Below are 21,195 nucleotides of genomic sequence, written 5' to 3'. Positions count from 1 at the left end.
AGGTATAACTGATTGCATATGTATATATGTTTCGAACCAACTGAATGCTTGGACCTCGCACTAAATCCGTCTCTGAACAGAAATATTGTGGCTTGATTTTAATCTCGAAACAGTCGAGCCTAACATGAAGTTGGAAATGTTAATTAGACGTCGAGACAGAGATAAAATTGCAGCTTATAATAATTAATGCCGGCCATCTTTTTTATTAAAGAAGGAAATCTTTTATATTTTGTGTCTCAGACAACTAACACTAATTGCGTGATGTCTCTTTTTTGTCTCACAACTTTGTGTTCTCAGAATTTTGTGAGCCCAAATTTATAAGATATGAATCCACAAATGTGCGACATAAAAAGGGGAGAAATTCAAAATAACCAGATTTTCAAATGGTCATTCACAAATAGCCACCGTTTCAAAATTAATCGAAATTTAGCCGTTTTTCATGTAAAGATAAATTTGAACGAAAGCACTGTTTAAAATCCGGAAAAATACTCCAGTATAATATACTGAAACTTTCCGCGTGTTGGAGTTCCAGCATAATATGCTGGAAGTTCATACACAGGTGCACCGATCTCCAGTATATTATGCTAAAACTTTCCGTGTTGCAGCAAAATAGTGGCTATTTTCAAGAGATTTTTACATGCTTGCTCCCTTTTTAAAAACTATTTTCATAAATGATAGTGGGCTTTGTTTATTCTAAAAGTAGCAATTTTTCTTTTATTACTTTTTTAGCACTTTTACATTGATAACTCCATTAACTAAGGGATCCCTCCATACTAATATACTTTTTACTATATTTTCTTTTCCCTTACTCTTCCATAATTTCTCTTTTCTCTTCCATAAATAACACTTACCCAAATATATCAAAGATTCTGAAAGAAGAATATCTCAAAAATAATCCCTCTGCACAATGAGAATTTTAGTATTTTTTTCTTTTTTGAGTTTTAAACTTTTTTCTATATAATTTTATTTTAACTCAAAATATACCTTTAATATATTTCAAGTATATTATATTGTGATAGTTTACAATGTAAATATTCCATCAATATGTCATATATATTTTTATATGTATTTATACCACATATATACATTATTATATTGATATTATTCAACGTATATTGCTAGCCTATACCTTACATAAAATTTAATCTAAAATATTAACATGCCACTAATATGTATATAAAAGAAAAAAAAATATGTCACATATACTGTTTATATACGGATAATTTATACAAATATGCATGTTATATTAGTGCAAAATATAAATGGCATATTAATAATATCTATTTAAATATAAATAAGTGTATAAATAACACATATATATATATATATATATATATATATATATATATATATATATATATATATATATATATATATATATATATGATTTTTCCTATAAAATACATGATTTATAATATACCACAAACATACATTATATTTTTTTTCACAAAATATATGTATTTTACTTCATTGGAATATACGGATATATAATTTTGCTAGGATTAAGTTGAATAAAAAGGTCCATGTATAAAAAGGAAAAAATTGTTATGGAATGGATCGATGATATATATTTAAATATAAAGACGTATATAAACAATATATGCACATTTACATGAGTTTTCCTAAAAAAATAAATGATTTATAATGTATATATACCACAAACATACATTATATTTTTTAATAAAACATATATATTTTATTTCACCAGAATATAAAGATGTATAATTTTGCTACATTACATTATATAAAAAGGTCCATGAATGGAAATGGAAAAATTTGTTATGGAATGGATGTGTTTCTAACGAAAACATAAACATATTATGGAATGGAGAGAAAAAATAGGGGAAAATATTAAATACTAGGACTGTCTTTTTAAATAACTTGATTCTTGCTGATTTGAATTGAATTAAATCTGCTATATGTACAAATATTTTACTGCCATATTTGTTAATCATTAATTAATGCTAACCTTTTATATTATGTTTTTAATAGTGTGATATTAATGAAAGTACATTTTTCAATAACTTTGCAAACGCTGTCTATTTTTGAATGATCAGTCCGAAAATTGACTAACTCGTACTATTTTTACGATAAAAAGAGGTCTCACGTAACTAATGGTAGTTGGATGAGGCACACCATAAAATCACTCTTATATTGGTGTGCACCTCTATTGGTTATACGACATGTTTTAGGTCGTGGGATGAGACAACATGAAGGGCCATAGAGAATTGTACTCAAAGTACGAGGACTTCAAGAATTGTACTACCTCTAGTCTATATTACTATCTTTTACACATCCCTTAAAAAAGATTAATATAGATATATGTTTTTTTAATCTTTTAACTATTCGTTATCTCTTTTAATCAGGGGCGAAGCTACTTTGGTTGACCACCCTTCGCCGAAAAATTATACTACATATAAGGTAAAATATTACTTGTTATTGATTAAAAACAGACTTTGAACATCCTTGCATAGCCCACTGGCAAAGGGTGTTTAAAATTTGAACACCCTTATTGAATTTTCTGGCTTCGCTGCTCTTAACCGTCTCATTTAATTAATACTTCACTTAAACGGGAGCAACAAAGGTATATCTTGAACAAATTGATGCAAATACTTCTTGTTTACTAAAACAATTAACTAGATATTTTCTCTTTCTCTAGTAAAGTTGTCTAGCCATTGCCATGTATCGGAGTTTGTAACCATGCTCCAGTTGGCCCAGTACTCATGTAGTACTACCTCCATTCTTTTTTACTTATCTAATATACAACAAAACAAAATTAAATTCTGAAATCATCTCTGATTTTTGCTCCATGCACGTCATTGGTGGGATTCCATCTTGTTTTATACGCGGGCTAATAAGTTTGGATCGCTCCTTCATGTAGTAAATGCTGCAATCACACGAAAAATAGTATAAATTGTTTATTGTTAGGATAGAGATATATGGTATATATAGCTCACTGCCTAACTTACTACTCCTATAAAGGATGGCAATTACTAACTTTATTTCAATTATGTGACGGTGCAATTAGCTAACGTTTTCCTTTCCAATTTTTTGCAAACTAAATTGAAAATGCATGGCTGAACACTGAAAACAATGTTAATGTTCATCTTTCTCATAGATTCAATGAAGAGGAACTTAGGGTTAAAGAGAGAAAGAGAGAAGGTTCGAGATATTTTTTATTGACCTCAGAACAAAAATGAATTATCTAACTATTACAAAATCGGGTCCCTCTGTATATATACATGGCCCAATATATGTAAAGAAATAAAAGGCTAACTAATGGGCCTAATATGATGTACATAAATAAATAATAATTGAGCCTGGGCCACACTGATTTCAGCCTATCTCAACAGCCTCCCTCAAATTGGAGGGTGAGAGAACCCCCAATCTGCGAATATGAAAATGATGAGAAAGCCCACACAGGGGTTTGGTGAAGACATACGCGAGTTGAGAAGCACTGAAAGTGTGAGATAAACTGATGATACCTTCAACAAGCTTGGTATACGAATAAAATGGCAATCCAACTCAATGTGTTTGGTCCGCTCATGGAAGACAGGATTGCGAGCAATGTGAATAGCAGAGATGCTGTCACAATAGAGAGGATCAAGAGAAGCAGAAGATACCCCAAGATCAGATAAAAGCCTACATACCCAAGTAATTTCTGCCACAGCCTTGCTCATAGATCTATACTCAGCTTCAGCTAAAGACAAAGAGATCACTGCTTGTTTCTTGAATTTCCACCCAATGAGACTGCCACCAAGGAATATACAGAAACCAGAAATAGATTTCCTGCTATCAGGGAAGGATCCCCAATCACTATCATAATAAACCTGCAAAGAGAGATCAGGAAAATTGGAGAACAAAAGGCCAAAATCAGAAGTGCCTCTGAGATACCTCAACAGGTGCAAAGCTGCCTTCATGTGAGGAAAGCTGGGCTGTTGTATGAACTGACTAAGATGTTGCACAACAAAACTTAGGTCAGGTCTAGTGTGGGGGGAAAATTTAGCTTACCAATGAGGCTTCTATAATTTTTCAGGATTAGGAAGAGGATCCCCTTCTTTAGCCTTTAACTTCATATTTAACTCAAGGGGACAAGTTACAGCAGAGCAATCAGAAGAGTTAAAGGTAGCTAAAAGATCATGTATAAACTTTTTCTAATGCAGAAGAACCCCAGAAGGTGTATGAAGAACTTCAATCCCAAGAAAGTAATTAAGAGAGCCAAGACCTTTGATTTTAAATTGAAGATCCAAAAAGGCCTTAAGAGAAAAAAATTCAGACTCATCAGTGCCAAATATAATATCATCCACACAGACAACCAGAATAAACATAGAGTTCCCAGAACCCCTAGTGAACAAAGAGTAATCATTGAGTGAATGTACAAGCCCTTAGAATGTAAGGCTTGAGATAACTTGGCATACCACTGCCTGGAAGCCTGCTCAGCCATATAGAGATTTTTGAAGCTTGCAAACTAAAGGAGCAGAGGAAGAAGAAGACCCAACAGAAAGACCAAGAGGGAGTTTCATAAAAACTTCCTCATCAAGATCACCATGCAAGAATGCATTGTTGATATCAAGTTGGAACATAGGCTAACCCTGTTTGACAGCCACAATAATTAGGGTCTTAACAGTAGATATTTTGACAACAGGAGAGATTGTCTCATGGAAATCAACACCCTCCACCTGAGTATCACCCCTTACAACTAATCTAGCCTTATACCTCTTTATATTCCCATAAGCTTTATACTTTACCTTGTAAACTCATTTGCAGCCAATAGGCTTTTTGCCATGGGGCAGCTGAACAATTTCCCAAGTTTTGTTAGCCTCAAATTCCTTCCTCATAGCATCCTGCCACTTAGGGACAATTGCTGCCTGGGAGTAGGAGTGAGGCTCATGAATATGAAGTTGAGTAATAGATAGAGCATCATGACTTGATGTAAGTATTAGAGAAGAGGAATGGCAGACAAAATATTTAAGATAAGTAAGAGGATTGTGAGGTTTAGAAGATCTTCTCAAAGGAAGATCAGAAGTAGGAGAGAAAGAAATAAGAGGATTTGAGGAAGGTGAAGGAGAACCAGAATAAGAAGGAGAAGAAAGAATAGGGGATGAAGGATCAAAGGAAAGAGAAGAAGAAGAGGAGGAAGAGGAAGATGAAGAAGGAGAAGGAGATGAGGTAGGAGAAGGGTCAAAAATGTCTGAAGAGAGAGGAGAAGGGAAAGTGGGTAAGCCAACAGATGAACTAAGGAAAGGGAAAATGTGTTTTTTGAAAGTAACATCCCTTGAGATGAATACTGCTTTGCTAGAGAGATTATATAATTTGTATCCCTTCTTAGCAAAAAGATATCCTATAAAGACATATGGAATAGACCTAGGGTGAAATTTGTTCTTATAGGGTTTGGTATCAGTAGAGTAACATAGACACCCAAAAGCTCTAAGATGAGAATATTCAGGTACAAACCCAAACAACATTTCATAAGGAGTTTTCCCAAGAAGTAAAGTAGAAGGAAACTTATTGACTAAGTATGTGGCAGTAAGAATACAGTCTCCCCAGAATAGAATAAGGAGATGAGATTGAAAGAGGAGAGCTCTAGCTGTTTCAAGTAAATGTCTATGCTTTCTCTCCACCACTCCATTTTGCCGTGGAGTGTGTGGACATGAAGTTTGATGAATAATTCCTTTACTGGAGAAATAGGCAGAACCTGCAATTCAAGGGCATTATCACTTCTAACTGTTTGGACTACAGACTGAAACTGAGTCTCAACCATGGCAATAAAGGCTTTGAGAAGGTCAAAAACATTGCTCTTTGCACCCTTTAGATGAGTCCAAGTGGCTCTAGTATAGTCATCAACAATGGTTATAAAGTACCTAGAGCCAATATAAGTAGGTGTAGAATATGGACCCCAGGTATCTATGTGAATCAATTGAAATATTTTAGTAGATTGTATAGAACTGTCATAGAAAGGCAATCTTATTTGTCTTGCCAAAGGACATATAGGACAAGTAAAAGACTGTTTAGAAGAAAAAATACAGCCAATATTATTCATATGTTTCATCTTAGAAAAAGAAATATGTCCAAGTCCATAGTGCCAAGCAACATCAACCTTGTTGAATTTATTAGGTACATCAATGGTATTTACAGAGGATGAATCACTAGTTGCAGGAAAAGAACAAGAAACAGAACTAGAAGTATTAACAGTAGGAGAGATTGGAACAGAACATTGTTGCCCAACAGAAGTAGCTTGTTGAAAGAGTTTGTAGAGACCATTGTCCAGCCTACCAAGCACCACTGGCTTCTTCAGTGAAAGGCCCTGTAGAGTGCAAGCAGCCTTGGTAAATTGTACAATATCAGCATCATGACATAATAGCTTATGAACACTAATGAGATTATATTGGAAACTAGGAATGTAAAGTACATTGTGAAGAATAAGATCAGGAAATAAGACTGTAGAACTAATATTAGTAACTTTGACTTTATAGCCATTGGGAAGAGAGACTAAGTAAGGAACATGTAAGGTTTGTATGTTGAAAATCAAACTTTTAATGGAGGTCATATGATCAGATGCTCCTGAATCTATTATCCAAACTATTCCATCTACTCTACTCATAATACAGGCTCCATAAGACACTCCCTTTTGGGTGGGCAACATACCAGCAAAGTTGGCAGACCCTATGAGGTTGGAACCATGAAGGGAAACAGTGATTTGGGCTTGTTGCTGAAGTAACATCATCAGTTGAGAATACTGATCCTTGGTAAGGCCAGGCTCTACAGAGGAACTCTGACACTGAGACTGAGACACATCAGCACCACACTCCATAGTAGGAACACCAGGCATTGTGTTGGCTTCAAGCTCAACATGAGCAGCTGATCTTTGGGGCCTAAAATCTCAGTAGGTCTAAAATTGGGAGGAAAGCCATGCAGCTTATAGCACTTGTTAATGCTGTGACCGGGTTTTTTGCAATATTTGCATACCCAGAAGACCTAGTAGACTCAAAAGAGACATTGGAAGGAAAATTAGGCTTTGACACAGCAGCATTGTGAGGTGGTGTAGGGTTCATACCAGCAGTGAATGAAGCAGAATTAGAGGGAAACTAAGTCCCAGCAGATACCTGCCTCTGCTTCTCATTAGACAAAAGAATACTGTAGACTGTACCAACAGAAGAAAGAGGAGGCTTCATCATTAAGATGTTACTCCTGGTCTGAACATAAATTTCATTTAGACCCATGAGGAATTGATAAGTTCTTTGTTTCTCATCCTCAGCTAATTTGGCCCCACAAGTACAAACACTTGCCATACCAGCTGAGATGGAGGCAATTTCATCCCACAACTGTTTTATCTTATTGAAATAGGATGCTATATCAAGTGACCCTTGAGAGATATGGGCCAGTTCCTTTTTTAACTCAAAGACCCTGGCACCATCAGCTTTACCATATCTCTCTTCTAATTCGTTATATATCCTTAGCAAATTCAGAATACTCTACACTTCGAGCAATATCTTTAGACAAAGAGTTTACTAGCCAAGATATTACAAGATCATTGCACCTTTGCCATTGTCTAGCTAAGCGTGATTCATCAGGAGGTCTCCCAGTAGCACCAGTTATAAAATCAATTTTATTTCTAATAGACAAAGCAACTAACACAGTGCGTCTGCAGCTACCATAACATGTTCCATCAAAAGAAGTGGAGACCAGAGAAGTCCCAAGTACATCAGAAGGGTGAACATATAAGGGGTGTCAGGGATGTGTATAATCGTCCTCATGAAACACAATACGCGAACCAGTAGAAGATGCAGGTGTTTGAGTGGGATCAGAATTACCATTTGCAATATTGGCAACAAATTAAAAAAAAATCAGCTAAAATAATGAGAATACCAACAACTATATGACCAGAATAGGGGAAAATAGAAAATGTATACCAACCTCTTTCGCAACCAGAAAGAGAACGGCCTTCAAAGATAAGGAAAATGAATGAGAAAACCCTAGCTTAAAACCCTAGCTCGAAAGACGGTCAAATCCTGAAGAGTATCGACCAAACCTTCAGATTTAACATCGAAAAACTCCATCGCGCAATGAAAACCCATCGGAAACAGAAGAATCAACCGAAAATATCACCGAATCGACGAACACTGTTGGAATTCGAAAATTCGACGAAAACCAGCGAGGGTAGAATTGGTCGGAAGCGTAACACTAAATAAGCACGGATTTGTGCTCTGATACCATGTTAATGTTCATTATTCTCATAGATTCAATGAAGGGGAACTTAGGGTTAAAGAGAGAAAGAGAGAAGATTCGAGATATTTTTTATTGACTTAGAACAAAAATGAATCATCTAACTATTACAAAACTGGGTCCCTCTGTGTATATACATGGCCCAATATATGTAAAGAAATAAAAAGCTAACTAAAGACTAACTAATGGGCCTAATATGATGTACATAAATAAATAATAATTAGACCTGGGACACACTGATTTCGGCCTATCTCAACAAACAAAGCAAAAAAAATTCAAACGTATGAATCAGAAGATTAATTCTAAGAAGATTACAAAACTAAAAATATCGTAGTATAAGATTACTGTTGATAGAAACGTACGGTCTTGATATTACAATTGTCTTCTGGGATTTATGACCTTCATTCCGAGTAACTTCCTCTCGTCCATGACATTGAGTCTGGGAAAATATAGGCTATCCAAACACAAGGTGACAGGAGGATACTCATATTCGAAATTATTGAATATACAAACCTTTGTAACAAACTGTTGTTGTTTAGGATTATAGATGGAAAAATGGTATTTGGTTGGTCCTTTAAAGATAATTTCACCATTTCCTGTGCAATACAAAAGCTCACTGTATCTTACAAAATAATGCTCGCAAAACCCTAATGGTACGTTGCAAAGTTTCATTAACCATTTCCATCCATCTTGTTCCTTGATCCAGATGTTTATAAGTTCATCCATGGTTTTGCCACCATATAAACTGAGCCAACCTTTCAAAGTAGTCAAACGAAACAATTGATCATCTTCACTTATAAAATTTGGTTTTGGAAGTACCTTCAGTTCGTCTGCCTTCACATCAAAATATATAATTCTAGAAGCTTTACATACAAGATGGTCAAGTTCTTGATTTAGAGACCAAAATACACAATCATATGTGCTAATACCCTGACCATAGAAATATGAACATGAACTAGTTGTTCCTCTTAAACTAAAGAGACTTTGCTTTAATATAGGAAGAGTTGGTTTTGCCGTCCAACTATTCATATTACTCATAGACCAAACAACATAAACCTCGTTATAGATCGAAATAATCTTGTAATCATCAGTAATAGAATCATAACACATCCCACAACCATAAGGAAGTATGTTGTCGTAAGCTTTCAGATATGGACATACGAGAGTTCGTTGTTGTCTAATTGATGGATTCCACAAAATAAATTTGTAAGACTTACGTTTTTTCAATAGTACCAATCCATCATATGAGCATAAAACATCATGATCAGCACGAAATCTCTTTAGAGGAAAGAGTTGCTTTTCTATGGCAACTTGTGGACTAATTTCCAAGTCCATAAACCTGAATTCGGAGGTAAAAGCTCTTTGTAACAAGAGTTTTTTACCTCCCAAAGCTTTGGAATGATCACGGTGAGCTTTTGTGAATTCTTCCTCAGATATTATAGCATTCCATGGTGCGGAAACAGATCGAAAACGTAACAAAGATTTAACAGGTAGATTAATAAGGATGAAATATAAGATATCACATGGAACAATGGATGTACTGTCCTCAAAGGCTGGTTTCTTATGTAACTTCGTCTCCTTTGACATTATTATGTCTTCGGCTGTTGGGGGGTAAGTTGTGGCGCAGGAAAGACAGCTTCCTATATATTAGGGTTTAATATTATTGGAGACTGAAGGAAGTAACATTGGAGAAGGAAATTGAAGTCAAGACTTGTTATGAGGAAAAAGAATTCTTTTCCTTTATGGTTTGTACTACGACGATTCTTTCCCACGAACCCTACCAAAACTCAACTTACATATTTGCTACTTGCTATTCTGTATGTTGCACAAGTCTAACATGATCTGCTATAACTATGCCCTTCTTCATTCACGCGATAATGCTGGATCGAGCTTTCGCCCATTGTCCAAGATTCCCCACTGCTGCCCCCGTGGGAGTCCGGGCCGTGTCAGTAAGGGTGTCAATAGATATTTAAAAACTGACTAAATCGACGGAACGTATCATACCGAATCGATTTTTAGGTTTCTTTTAATAAAATCGTAGGTTTTTATATAAACCTATAACCGTACCGATAATTAGTGTAAGTTTTTTACTTTATGAAAGCAAACCGAAAAAATACCGAACCGTACCAAATAAATTTACATGTGAAAAATATATTTATATATCAAGTTTAAAAATAATAAAGCACTAAATTTTTTCGTGGGCCTTGGAATTATGAATATGATTAAAAGTCAACAAGTAATTAAACTCAAAATCATAATTTCCAACCTATTTCCCGCATATTCACTGGCAAGACACACGGTATTCTGGCGATTATGAGTAGCAAACTACAATGTATTAAATATGTTTAATTTCGTACGATTTAGATTTATTTTTTTGAATATTTAATCTTCTATAGACTTTATTCTTGAGTCCCAACTTGGTTAATATCTTTCCACTCGTGTAATTTATATTTTCTTTATCTTTTCTTTAGTTTCTTTTACGCTGTTGTAGAATGGTTAATGAATCTATACTCTGACCATCTTTCATGTTCTTAATTTCATCATCCTTTAAATAGTAAAAATGTATAGAGTGTTTTCCTCAGTTCTATAAAAGTACGTATGTTATTGCATTTTACTTCTACTAGTGACTTTTTAAAAAATATCGAAAATTAACCGAACCGTACCGATACCGAAGAGAAATCGACATGAGACGGTTTTGAAAAGTCTAATTTTATTTATACACAATAAAATAACCAAAAAATTTATATGATGCTAATTTTATAAAATAACTGGCCGAACCGAACTATTGATACCCCTAATAACTAGTTAGCAATAGATAATATATAAGAATTATTTAAGATGTCACTGTATATAAGTTTAACCTTTCAAATTACTAATGACTAAGCAAATAGAAAGTACAATTAATTATTGAGATGGCAATTAAGAGTCTGTTTGGCCAAGCTTGTAGGAGGCCAAAAGTATTTTTTTTGGTCAAAAAAGTACTTTTGGAAAAATTTAAGGTATTTGGCCAAAATAAAAAAGGTAATTATGAGCAACAACAGAACTAGTATTTCTGCTTTTGGGGAGAAACTACAAATTCTAGCTTCTTCCAAAAGTAGAAGCAGAAGTAGAAAACTAGTTTATTCAAGACAAAAATAACCTTACAATAAATTTATATTTTCTAAATTATCCCTCATTAATTTAATATTTTTATTCCTTTTCCTTTTTCTTTTATTTCTACTATACATTTCTTCTCTTCTTTTATTTTAATCATATTTTTATTCTCTTTCTCCTATTCCTATATTTTAAATTTGTATTGAATGATGTATTTTGACATATTTAAATTATCATGTAATAATAAGTAATACCAAACACTTAATGTTATTGCTTTAGAATAACTATATTTTATATTAATTAGAATTATTAATTTATATTTTTACTTTACATTTTATATTTTAATTGAATTCTTTTCTAATAAATATTTAAATTTATTTTTCTTTTCTAAATAATACTTAAAAATTGAACCTTTATTGTCCTTTTTCCTAATATGATACTTAAAAGTGCTTTTTAAAAGATATGTCAAACACAATAAGCTTGGTTAAACCAAATACAAACTTTTATTGTACAAAAATATTTTTTCAAAAGCACTTTTGAATAAAAAACGCTTTTCAAAATAAACATTTTTTGGCAAAACGGCTCTAAATCTTCTCGGTTCATGCAAGATCACTAACAATTCCGGCATGAGTTGTCGTCTACAGTACCAAAAGCCAATCGTTGTCACTAATTTTTAAACAACATTACTATTATACTATGTAGAGACTAGTCCAAATAAGATATGAGAAAACATACAAACTTCATTATAGATAAAGTTCATTTTTTTGGTGAAGTTAAACATTCAGTAGTTCAGAACTAGGTCCTTACATCACTTTCTTAGCAGGTTATATTAAAAAAAATTGAAAACATAAAGGACATGCCGAAGGAATTACTCTCATTTTAGCTGAATAAACCAGACAAAAATTGATCTAATAAAACTAAGCCATTTTTGTTCCATTAATATCTTCTTCGGTTTAAGATGTAACAGACAAATGAATGGGGAAAAAAATGCTCGGATTTGCTACATGTATTAAGCTGCAAAAACTAGCTTATAAGCTAAAGTTATTGACTCCGTCATTATCAAGATGAGACTTTAAAATGGAATAATATGGATAACATCTCGCAGAAAGTAATCAACTTCAAATTTAAACTATAATCACTGTATACACCAAACCATATGTAGGGTGTTGATAATACGCGAATATATATCAGTGATAGACACACAAAATGCACAAGAAATTCATCAACAAGCAAGAACTTATAGCAGGAATCCTGTAAACTTTGGATAATGAATCACTTCCATCTCTTGAACTTGTGTTTGCCAAACATGCCATGTTTCCAACGCTTGCCAAACTTCCCATGCTTGAATTTTCCGTGCTTAAACTTGCCATGATGGCCGTAATGGCCATAATGGCCGAAAGGACGACCATGATGACCATGCATGAGATGGTGAGCCCCATATGCAGCTGCAGCTGCAGCTGCACCACCAGCTAGCATACCTCCCATATTAGGTCCATGTCCTGTAAAAGTTCTTAATAATCAACCAACTGTAATGTAAAAGATAACAATAAGATCCATTTCCACATTAGTACAAGTTGATGTACTCGGTGGTTGCTCAATAAAAGCAAGTAGGATTCACTTGTCAAATGATGGATTTAAATGGAAAATGCAAAGAGGTATGGAAATGGAAGGATAAAAACCAATTAATATTGCATGCGATGCCAGCACTCTCTTTGGGTAACTTAAGCGTTGAACTAACAACCTAACATAAACCAAGTAAACTCAAAACTAACGTCTGATAACCAAAACTAACTCAAAACCAAGTCACGACCAGTACTATACTATTTAGCACATGAGATTGTAGCTTCGTAAGCAAGTTAAATCAGTAATCAAAAGTATAATCTCAAAGAGATGAATAAAAGCAATGCTACTGGGAGATGATCCAAGTGCGCGGAGCACGTACACCTGTTAAAAGTTCTCTCTCACACCAAAGCTTCAATAATCTCCTTACTCTTTTAATTTCTATTTACTTCTCTATTGGTAGAAGGTACGTATCACCTACTTAAATTACGGATCAACAGTTCGAATTTATCAGATCATGCATTTGAGTTCATGTATTCTCCTCCAAACCACTAGTAGGCTACATGCCAGGGACATTGCCTCAAGTGTATAAGTTATCAATTATATTAAGAACCAGAGCAAGCAGAAGATAGCAAACATTCTAAGATAAACAAAATAGCCTAATTTATATCAGTTTCATTAACTTTTCAAATAATAAGAAACCCTCCCCCTCCCTACCCCCCCCCCCCCACCAAAAAAAAAAACCCAAAAACAGAGCTATGGTGTTTCTCCACAAGGTTGCAAGGACTACTTAGTCCGTTTGTTAAGGTGGTCACAAATATAAACAGACCACATGGACGATCAACATTCTTCCCGTCTAATGCTCCTTTCCTAATCCTCCATGGACAATCACCCTTGGGATTCATAGCTTTATCATCTCGTCGTGACTCCTTACCCATAATTCAGTCATGGTGTAATAAAGCAGAATGCAGTTAATCAGAACTGTGCGAGAGAAAACATGGGATGTGCGAATAAATGGCGGAATATTATATCTTGAAACAGATGTAAGAACTAAGAAGCAATGAGTACTAGGAAAATGATTCAACGTACCATGATGTGATGAATGACCCGGATAGCAGGCGGGAGGGTAACCTGCAGGAGGATATCCACCAGGTGGAGGATATGCAGGTGGCGGGTATGCGCCTGGAGGAGGAGGATAGCCTGCGGGTGGGTATCCACCATGTGGAGGATAGCCGGAAGGCGGGTAACCTTGTGGTGGATATCCATATCCTTGAGGTGGATATGCCCCATAGCCTACGTGGTGATGGCCCCCGGCATATCCAGCAAGATGAGAAAACAGTCCTTTGTCATCACTTCCATGCCTGTCCCCCATTTTTCTTTTCAATTCAATTATCAGAGCCTGGAACGCAACAAGCACAACAAGGATGTAAATATTCAGAATAGATAAATCAGCTAGGTAAAATGGAGAACCATAGTTTTCATAGTTGAACACCACCCCAGGCGCCATCGATTAGCATTTTCTGTAACCTTGTTTCACAAGAGGATTTATGCTTAGATCTTATTCAATCCACAACAAGGAAACCACATACCACATAAAGATCATGATTCTCATAGTCAATTAATCTATTTCAACCAAATAAACAATTAAATTTTATAGTCAACAACAAACAAATTTTAGAGTGAACAACAAACAAATTTCAGACTATTCTTGGAGCCAATGAGCGTATGTGCTATCATCAACTCATAGTTGCATCTAGATTTTTTAAAGGTCATGAACAACTAACCTGATAATCATACAACATCTCGATATGTCACAACTCGATAAGCTGATATTATCCAATTCAATCTTTTTAAGGCAAAAGAATTACACAAAGAAAAAGCTGCACAAAACTATATCCTTGGACAAGATCAACTCTTTCTATACCAAAACAAATTGTGCAACCTGAATTGGGAGGGAAAAAGGCCAACTTTTCCACCCTCAGAAAGAAGATTAGATCATGAAATTAGCAGTAAAACACTACCATGCTAAATCCAAAAATTTGGTTACGTGCCCCCCCCACCCCCACCCCCCGGGTCTACTGGTAGATTACACAACATAAAAGGACTAGAGATGAAAAAACACCAGAATTAGGATTATTTCAAGCTGTTAAACGGGAATTAAGTATATCCGTTTAGCTAACTAAGGATCAATGCTAGCAAAACAGATACATGATCACATGCAGAAAACAAAGAATTACTAAATCAAACAGAAACACGTTATACCAAATATTACTGCTTCCAATTTCCTGATCACCTAAAGAAACAAATAAAAGATGTTGAAATCACAAAAAAGTAAAGCAAAAATAACGGCAACGAGACTGTAGATTTAAAACCCAAATACCAAAACAAATGAAAGTAAGGGGAGAAGAAGAAAGGAGTCACCTTGTTGGATCAGGGAGATCGGTTTTGAAATTTAGTAGTAGCCTTGTCCTTCAATTTGTTGAACACACCTGAAATTTGGAAACTTATATTTTCAGAAATTTACTAAATTCATCAGATCAAATTTGAAACTCCGGTTTCCATAATATATATATATATATATATATATATATATATATATATATATATATATATATATATATATATGTTATGGATCACAATTTTCTTTACGCGTTACTTCAGCGTGTCACCTTTTATGGAGTAATTAACTTCTCTTTCTTTTTAGTTTTTTTAATTTGTGATATAATAGATTTATTTATTGGTAATTGATTAGAGAATTGAATCGCACTCCGAACACGTGTATGCATGGAGTGTCCCAAGGAATAAAGTAAGCAAATCTTACTGGTCAAGTTTTATGGTGTACTACTATTCTTATGACAAAGTTCTGTTAAATTGGATAGAATATTAGGACCAAAATATCATTCTATATTTTTATGGGGGAAAATCTGGATCATTCATACAAAGTTTGGTTGGATTGGTTAATTTTTCCAAAACATCAAAAACAATTGACTTATGATCGATTAATTTTGTTGGATAAAGACCAGTTTGTGACTTTTGGGTTAAACAAGATTGTATCACTTATTTTGATCTCCTTATCATCTAATGAAATGAAATCTAAAGAGGAACAATTGAAATTTTTTCACTTTTAATAAAATATCTCTAAGATCAAGTCTTGAAAATAAAGAACGTTTGATAGATAGCGTTTTACTCCATCGTAAATATATTTTGCACGAAATTGAATTTTGTCGAGTGTGTGAGGTCTGATTACTAGATAGTTAAATGGACGAGGGGAAAAAATGACAGCCAAATAGTAGTAGTAATTTTTTCTTCGCATTATAAGTCTAGTCCATTTTTTGAATTGTCTATTACGTTGATGATTAGCATAAGCACTTCACAAAGGAAAAGGAAAGACATACGTCCGATGTACATAGACCGGGTTGGTTCGGATTTTACAATTATCAAATCAAACTAATTGTGTCGGATTATTAAATCTAAAGACCAAACCAAACCAATAAAACTCGGGTTTTTCAATCTCGATTTTTCTCGGGTTTTTTCGGGTTTTTTTTCCCGGTAAAATCTTCGTAGAACAAAACATATAATGTATGCTCAAAATATTTCTTTAATCCTAGTAAGATACAACTATATAAAGTATTTTCCAAGAAAATAATACAAAATATGAGATGTGTCATGGCATTATCCTAAAATATTCAACAATAAAGACAATAAAATTATGTAATATAAATATTGTTAATTGAGAAGCCATAATAAAAATAAACATAATCTAGAAGTACTAAGTCGTGCTAAAACAAATAAACTAATAAGGGAGTATTAATTAAATGATTAAACGCTAAAGAAAAATAAAAATAGGTTATGCATTTTTATCTAAATTATTACAAAACAAAAAATAGATATTCTATACATTCCCGTTCGTAATATTGAATTGAATGTCTTTTCTTAGTATTATATTGATATGATTTTGGTTTGCATTATTTAATTTACTAATATTAATGACTATAAAACTTATTGGAACATTCAAAAGTTCTAAGTCCAACCTTGAAATAATACCTTAAAAGATAAAATTATGAATTTTTTTAAGAAATATTTATAAATTACATCACAATAAGTATATTTATATATTAAATATATCTAAAATTTCTATATATGTAATGTCGGGTTGGTTTGGTTTCGGTTTAACTTTCTTTAATTAAAACCAAACCAAACCAATTATGGTCGGGTTTTTTTCCCAACACCAAACCAAACCATAGTCGGGTGTTTTTTTCTCGATTTGACTCGGATTATCGGGCTCGGATTATCGGGTTGGTGCGATTTGTCGGTTTCCTTTGTATACCCCTACGTCTGATAGCATGTTGATATTTCAATATGAATACCGAGTTTGGTCGTAATACACTAGTACATACATCTCCGAAAACCAGTTAAAGAAATAGAAAAGTATGTAGTACAAAAATGACCATCTTTTAAGAATTTGACTATGTACATTACAAAACAAAGCAATACACTCTTCAAAAATTATTAGCAAATACACTAAGTGGTCGTTTGGTAGGATGTATAAGAATAATGCGGAATAAGATGTATTAGTATTGTTAAAATTAGTATACTGACATTAATTATACTGAAACTAGTTAATTTATCCGCGCTCGCGTGGTGACAAAAGAACTTCATAAATACTCGGAGACATAAAAACGTACAAGTCATTAAAAAGATCAACATTTTCTAAATATTCGTCATGTACTTCACTAATTGCCAAAACATAATTATAAAAATTTGAAATCATCCTATAACAAAATAAACTTTAAGTAAGAAGATCCAACTAATTTCATAACAACAAAATTGGTTATCAAGATATTTGACAGCTTTGTGAAAGGTTAAAACCTATTACTAGAAAAAAAAAAGTCAGTTAAAGTCAAATTTACGGTTACCCTTTATTTATGTGGCGGAAGAAAATTTGTTCTCCTAAAGGTGTGTGGGGTAATAATAAATACGTCCCTTCGCAATAGTTGCCAAGTTAAGAAAAAATTTAAAAATGGAATAAAGTCAAAAATTATTGTTACGGAATTATTAATGAAATATTTGACTCACTTAAATAGAAGTAATTACTTATCTCCTCTTCCTTTCTATTTCACTAATGATAGAAATATTGGACGGTGTAATAACTGGGTAATTACTTTTTACTCTTCATAAATTTTTTCTTGTCAAAATGTTCACAAACTAAAGACTTTGAAGTTTGAAATATTAAAAAGGAACTTGGAATTTCTTTTATCATCTTTGTTAAAAGCTGAAGCGCTTGAACATGTTTGATACAATTATAAACCTATAAATATTAGTATTTGTGATTTATGTTTAAAGAGATGTTTGAAATTTGAGATTCCGATCTCGACTTAGAAAACATTACTATGATGTTTTTCTTCTTTGTCCCCTATTAATTGAGATGATGATTTTTGCTTTGTGTACACAAACTATCAGTAATATTTGTATAATCAGTTAGCTACTCCAATTAAACCAAAACATTAGCATCTTAAATATATTGCTATGACACTAACAAATAAACTACATATGAAAAACTAAACCAGAAATATTTTTAGAAAAAAACAAAAGAAGGAATTAGGAAAAGGAAGTGAATAATGATAACACATACTTTGACTCCTTGTCCAAGTTGCTATTTTGATTATCTCTCTTTTTCTTTTTTCCTTTTACTTCCTTCTTCCATTCCACTCTTTCGATATTCTTCTTTCCATTTTTCATCTTAGGCCTTTACCTTCCTTCCTCTGCAACAATAATGGAACAACATTTCCTCTCAAATCCCTCCTAATTTGCATTGTTTCTTTTTCCAAATAATTCTTCTTTCCTTAAGGATACTCTTGGCACTCTTCAATTAAATTCCTCAATCAATTTAGAAATATTGTTCGATATCTCTCTGTAAGAAAAATTATAGTGAGACAGCTTTCGAGAAAGGTTTTTACGTACCTTGGTGCGAAATTGTTGCAACTTGACCCTTATCATTACACGCATCACCTTTTAAAAACCATATATCTCTTTCTCTTCTCTAAAAAAATTGCACTTGATAGGAGCAGACAAAATTGTAGAGATGCCCCATAGTTGTTGGTCACAAGAAACTTCTACATTCTATTACTACTACAACATTCTATGCTGTAAGAAACTTCAACATTCTATGCTGTAAGAACTAATATATTCAATATTACTACTACAATCATATAGACAGAAAAAAACACAAGGAGCGGTAAACAGAATGAGAAAATAAAATGTACAACCTTCTTTGACTCGATGAAGTTTGCACTTAAATATCCTCTCTTTCACCATCAATAATTTTCAGTATTCTCAGCATAGCATGCACAACTTTAAAAAGGAAAATGTAGATCATATACTAATGGTTGCATTCTCAATTAATAGCACATTGATTACACAAAGAAATTGTGTCTTTTGGCTTCTGATGAAACGTAATAACGATATTTTTAATATTGAGTCTCTTGAGTGTGCCTTTTTGGTTGTGACTCATTTATTATGGAGGTGCGATTACGGTTTTTTTTTGAAACGGTGTCTTTCCCTTGCATTAAAATGTGATTTTCTTAAATTTAATAGGAGAAAAAAGCTCAAAAAATTGAAAAATTAGATAAATGCCTTTTCTAGTCAATAAGAGGTATCACATCATCTTGCTAAGTCCCTCATTTATATATATATATATATATATATATATATATATATATATATATATATATATATAGATAGATATATATAGATTATTGCTTATCCACTGTTTGGTTGGGTGTATTAAAGCATTGCATAATTTCTTAAAAAATTAGTTGTTTACAAAAATACACTTCACATTCTTTAAATTTTTATACTTTGAGGGATTTGACGGGAAATTATGTCTTTAACCATGCTAATGCAAGATTAAAAATGGCAGAATACATAGACAGACACTTAAACTATCAAAGAAAGTTCACTTGAGCACCTCAACTAAGCCATTTTCCATGGAAACACTTCTACTATACTTTTACTGCACCAGTTTAACACGTCCGACTGACATGGCAAATAACGTGAATATCACTGCATTTGAGTGCTTGAACAGCATCAATATGCTGACAAAAAGCCTATTAGCGGTACAATAAACGGTAACATCCCTCCTTTCTCCAATAATATAATTAGACCCTCCTCCCTCTTACCAGTCCTAATTCTTCACCATTCCCCCAAAATCCACCCCTATTTCTTCACCATTTTCTTGATTTTGTTTAAAATTTCTATTCTTCTCTCCAAATTGTGTTCGAATCTTGGCTTAATAAGCTCTCTATTATGTCTCTCAAAGCAAGAGTCGATTCATGTCGGTGTGGTCATAAATGTCAATTGAAAACGTCATGGACTCCATCTAATCCTGGAAGGAGGTTCTATGGATGCAAAATTGAAAAGGTAAGTGATAATTAACTAAAATTAATTAATTTTTAGTCCTGTTATTTTTGGACTAATTTTAGTTTGAATGATTTTTTTTGAAGGACAAAGGTGGATGTAATTATTTTAAGTGGGTTGACGACGAGTTTCCTAGCCAAGCGAATAAGGTTATTTGGGGTTTACTGAACAGGGTCAAAGCTTTTGAAGAAGAAAGGGCTCGAGCAAGAACAAGGAGGAAGAAATTGGCTTCTATTACAATAACGATGCTGATTATTTGGGTCTGCTACTATGTCGTTAGTCATTGAAGTTGCTGTAATTTTGCTGGTGGTTGAAGTATTTTGTGGGCAGTTTGTAGTGGTGGTAGATATATTTTGGGTGTATCTAGTGTTATTGGATGTAATTGTGGCATGTGGCCTTACTTCAATAAAATGAAACAACTTCTGCAGTTTTATGCAATTTGTTATGCCTAGGTGAATTTTTTTTTGCAGTTTTTATGTATTGGTTCAATTTTTCTGCAGTTTGATGTTACCAACTGAATGCATACAAAACTGAATGCATTTGTTTAAACTGAATGCAATTTTTTTGTAGTTTGATGTTACTAGCTAAAGTGTTTAAACATAGGCATTTAAATTGCATTAAACAGAATGCTACCAATGCATTTAAATTGTATTCCAGCTAAAGTGTGTCACACCTCCTTTTTCCTACACCCGGGAAGGAGTGTATAAGAGAGTTTTTCCAATTAAAGAACAATCGAGACGAGATTATTACATTAAATTTAGAGTGACCACTCAGGAGATTTATGGTGTCCCAAGTCACCGGTTAAAAATCCTGAATCGAGGAATGGTTGACTCTGTAATACAGTCCGTGAATACAGAAGTCCGGGTAAGGAATTCTATTAACCCGGGAGAAGGTGTTAGGCAT

The 21,195-nt window shown here is 33.5% G+C and overlaps 1 protein-coding gene across 2 annotated transcripts; it reads right to left on the bottom strand.

Annotated features, from left to right (window-relative positions):
- Positions 1-12,415: 12,415 nt before the first annotated feature.
- On the bottom strand, positions 12,416-15,429 carry LOC107826008 (uncharacterized). Of its 2 annotated transcripts, XM_075257354.1 has the most exons (4): positions 15,298-15,423; positions 15,139-15,169; positions 13,966-14,275; positions 12,416-12,815 (listed from the first exon to the last, which is right to left on the bottom strand). In XM_075257354.1, exons 3-4 carry the CDS (start codon positions 14,246-14,248, stop codon positions 12,589-12,591), a joined length of 510 nt encoding a protein of 169 aa, XP_075113455.1. In that variant the 5' UTR covers positions 14,249-14,275; positions 15,139-15,169; positions 15,298-15,423; the 3' UTR covers positions 12,416-12,588. The 2 variants fall into 2 exon arrangements, with proteins under 2 accessions (XP_075113455.1, XP_016508427.1); XM_016652941.2 differs by lacking the exon at positions 15,139-15,169 and having other exon boundaries at positions 15,298-15,429.
- Positions 15,430-21,195: the final 5,766 nt, after the last annotated feature.

This window comes from Nicotiana tabacum, chromosome 7 (assembly GCF_000715075.1).
Source record: "Nicotiana tabacum cultivar K326 chromosome 7, ASM71507v2, whole genome shotgun sequence".
Classification (NCBI taxonomy): Eukaryota; Viridiplantae; Streptophyta; class Magnoliopsida; order Solanales; family Solanaceae; genus Nicotiana; species Nicotiana tabacum.
Note: the sequence above shows the minus strand (reverse complement) of the source record. Positions and strands in the feature narration are given on the sequence as shown.

Bases quoted from the DNA above. Each gene is read 5' to 3' on its own strand.
- LOC107826008 (XM_016652941.2), bottom strand. From the start codon at position 14,248: ATGGGGGACAGGCATGGAAGTGATGACAAAGGACTGTTTTCTCATCTT. The intron at 12,816-13,965 runs GTACGTTGAATC...GAACTTTTACAG, and splicing joins GGGTCATTCATCACATCATG to GACATGGACCTAATATGGGA.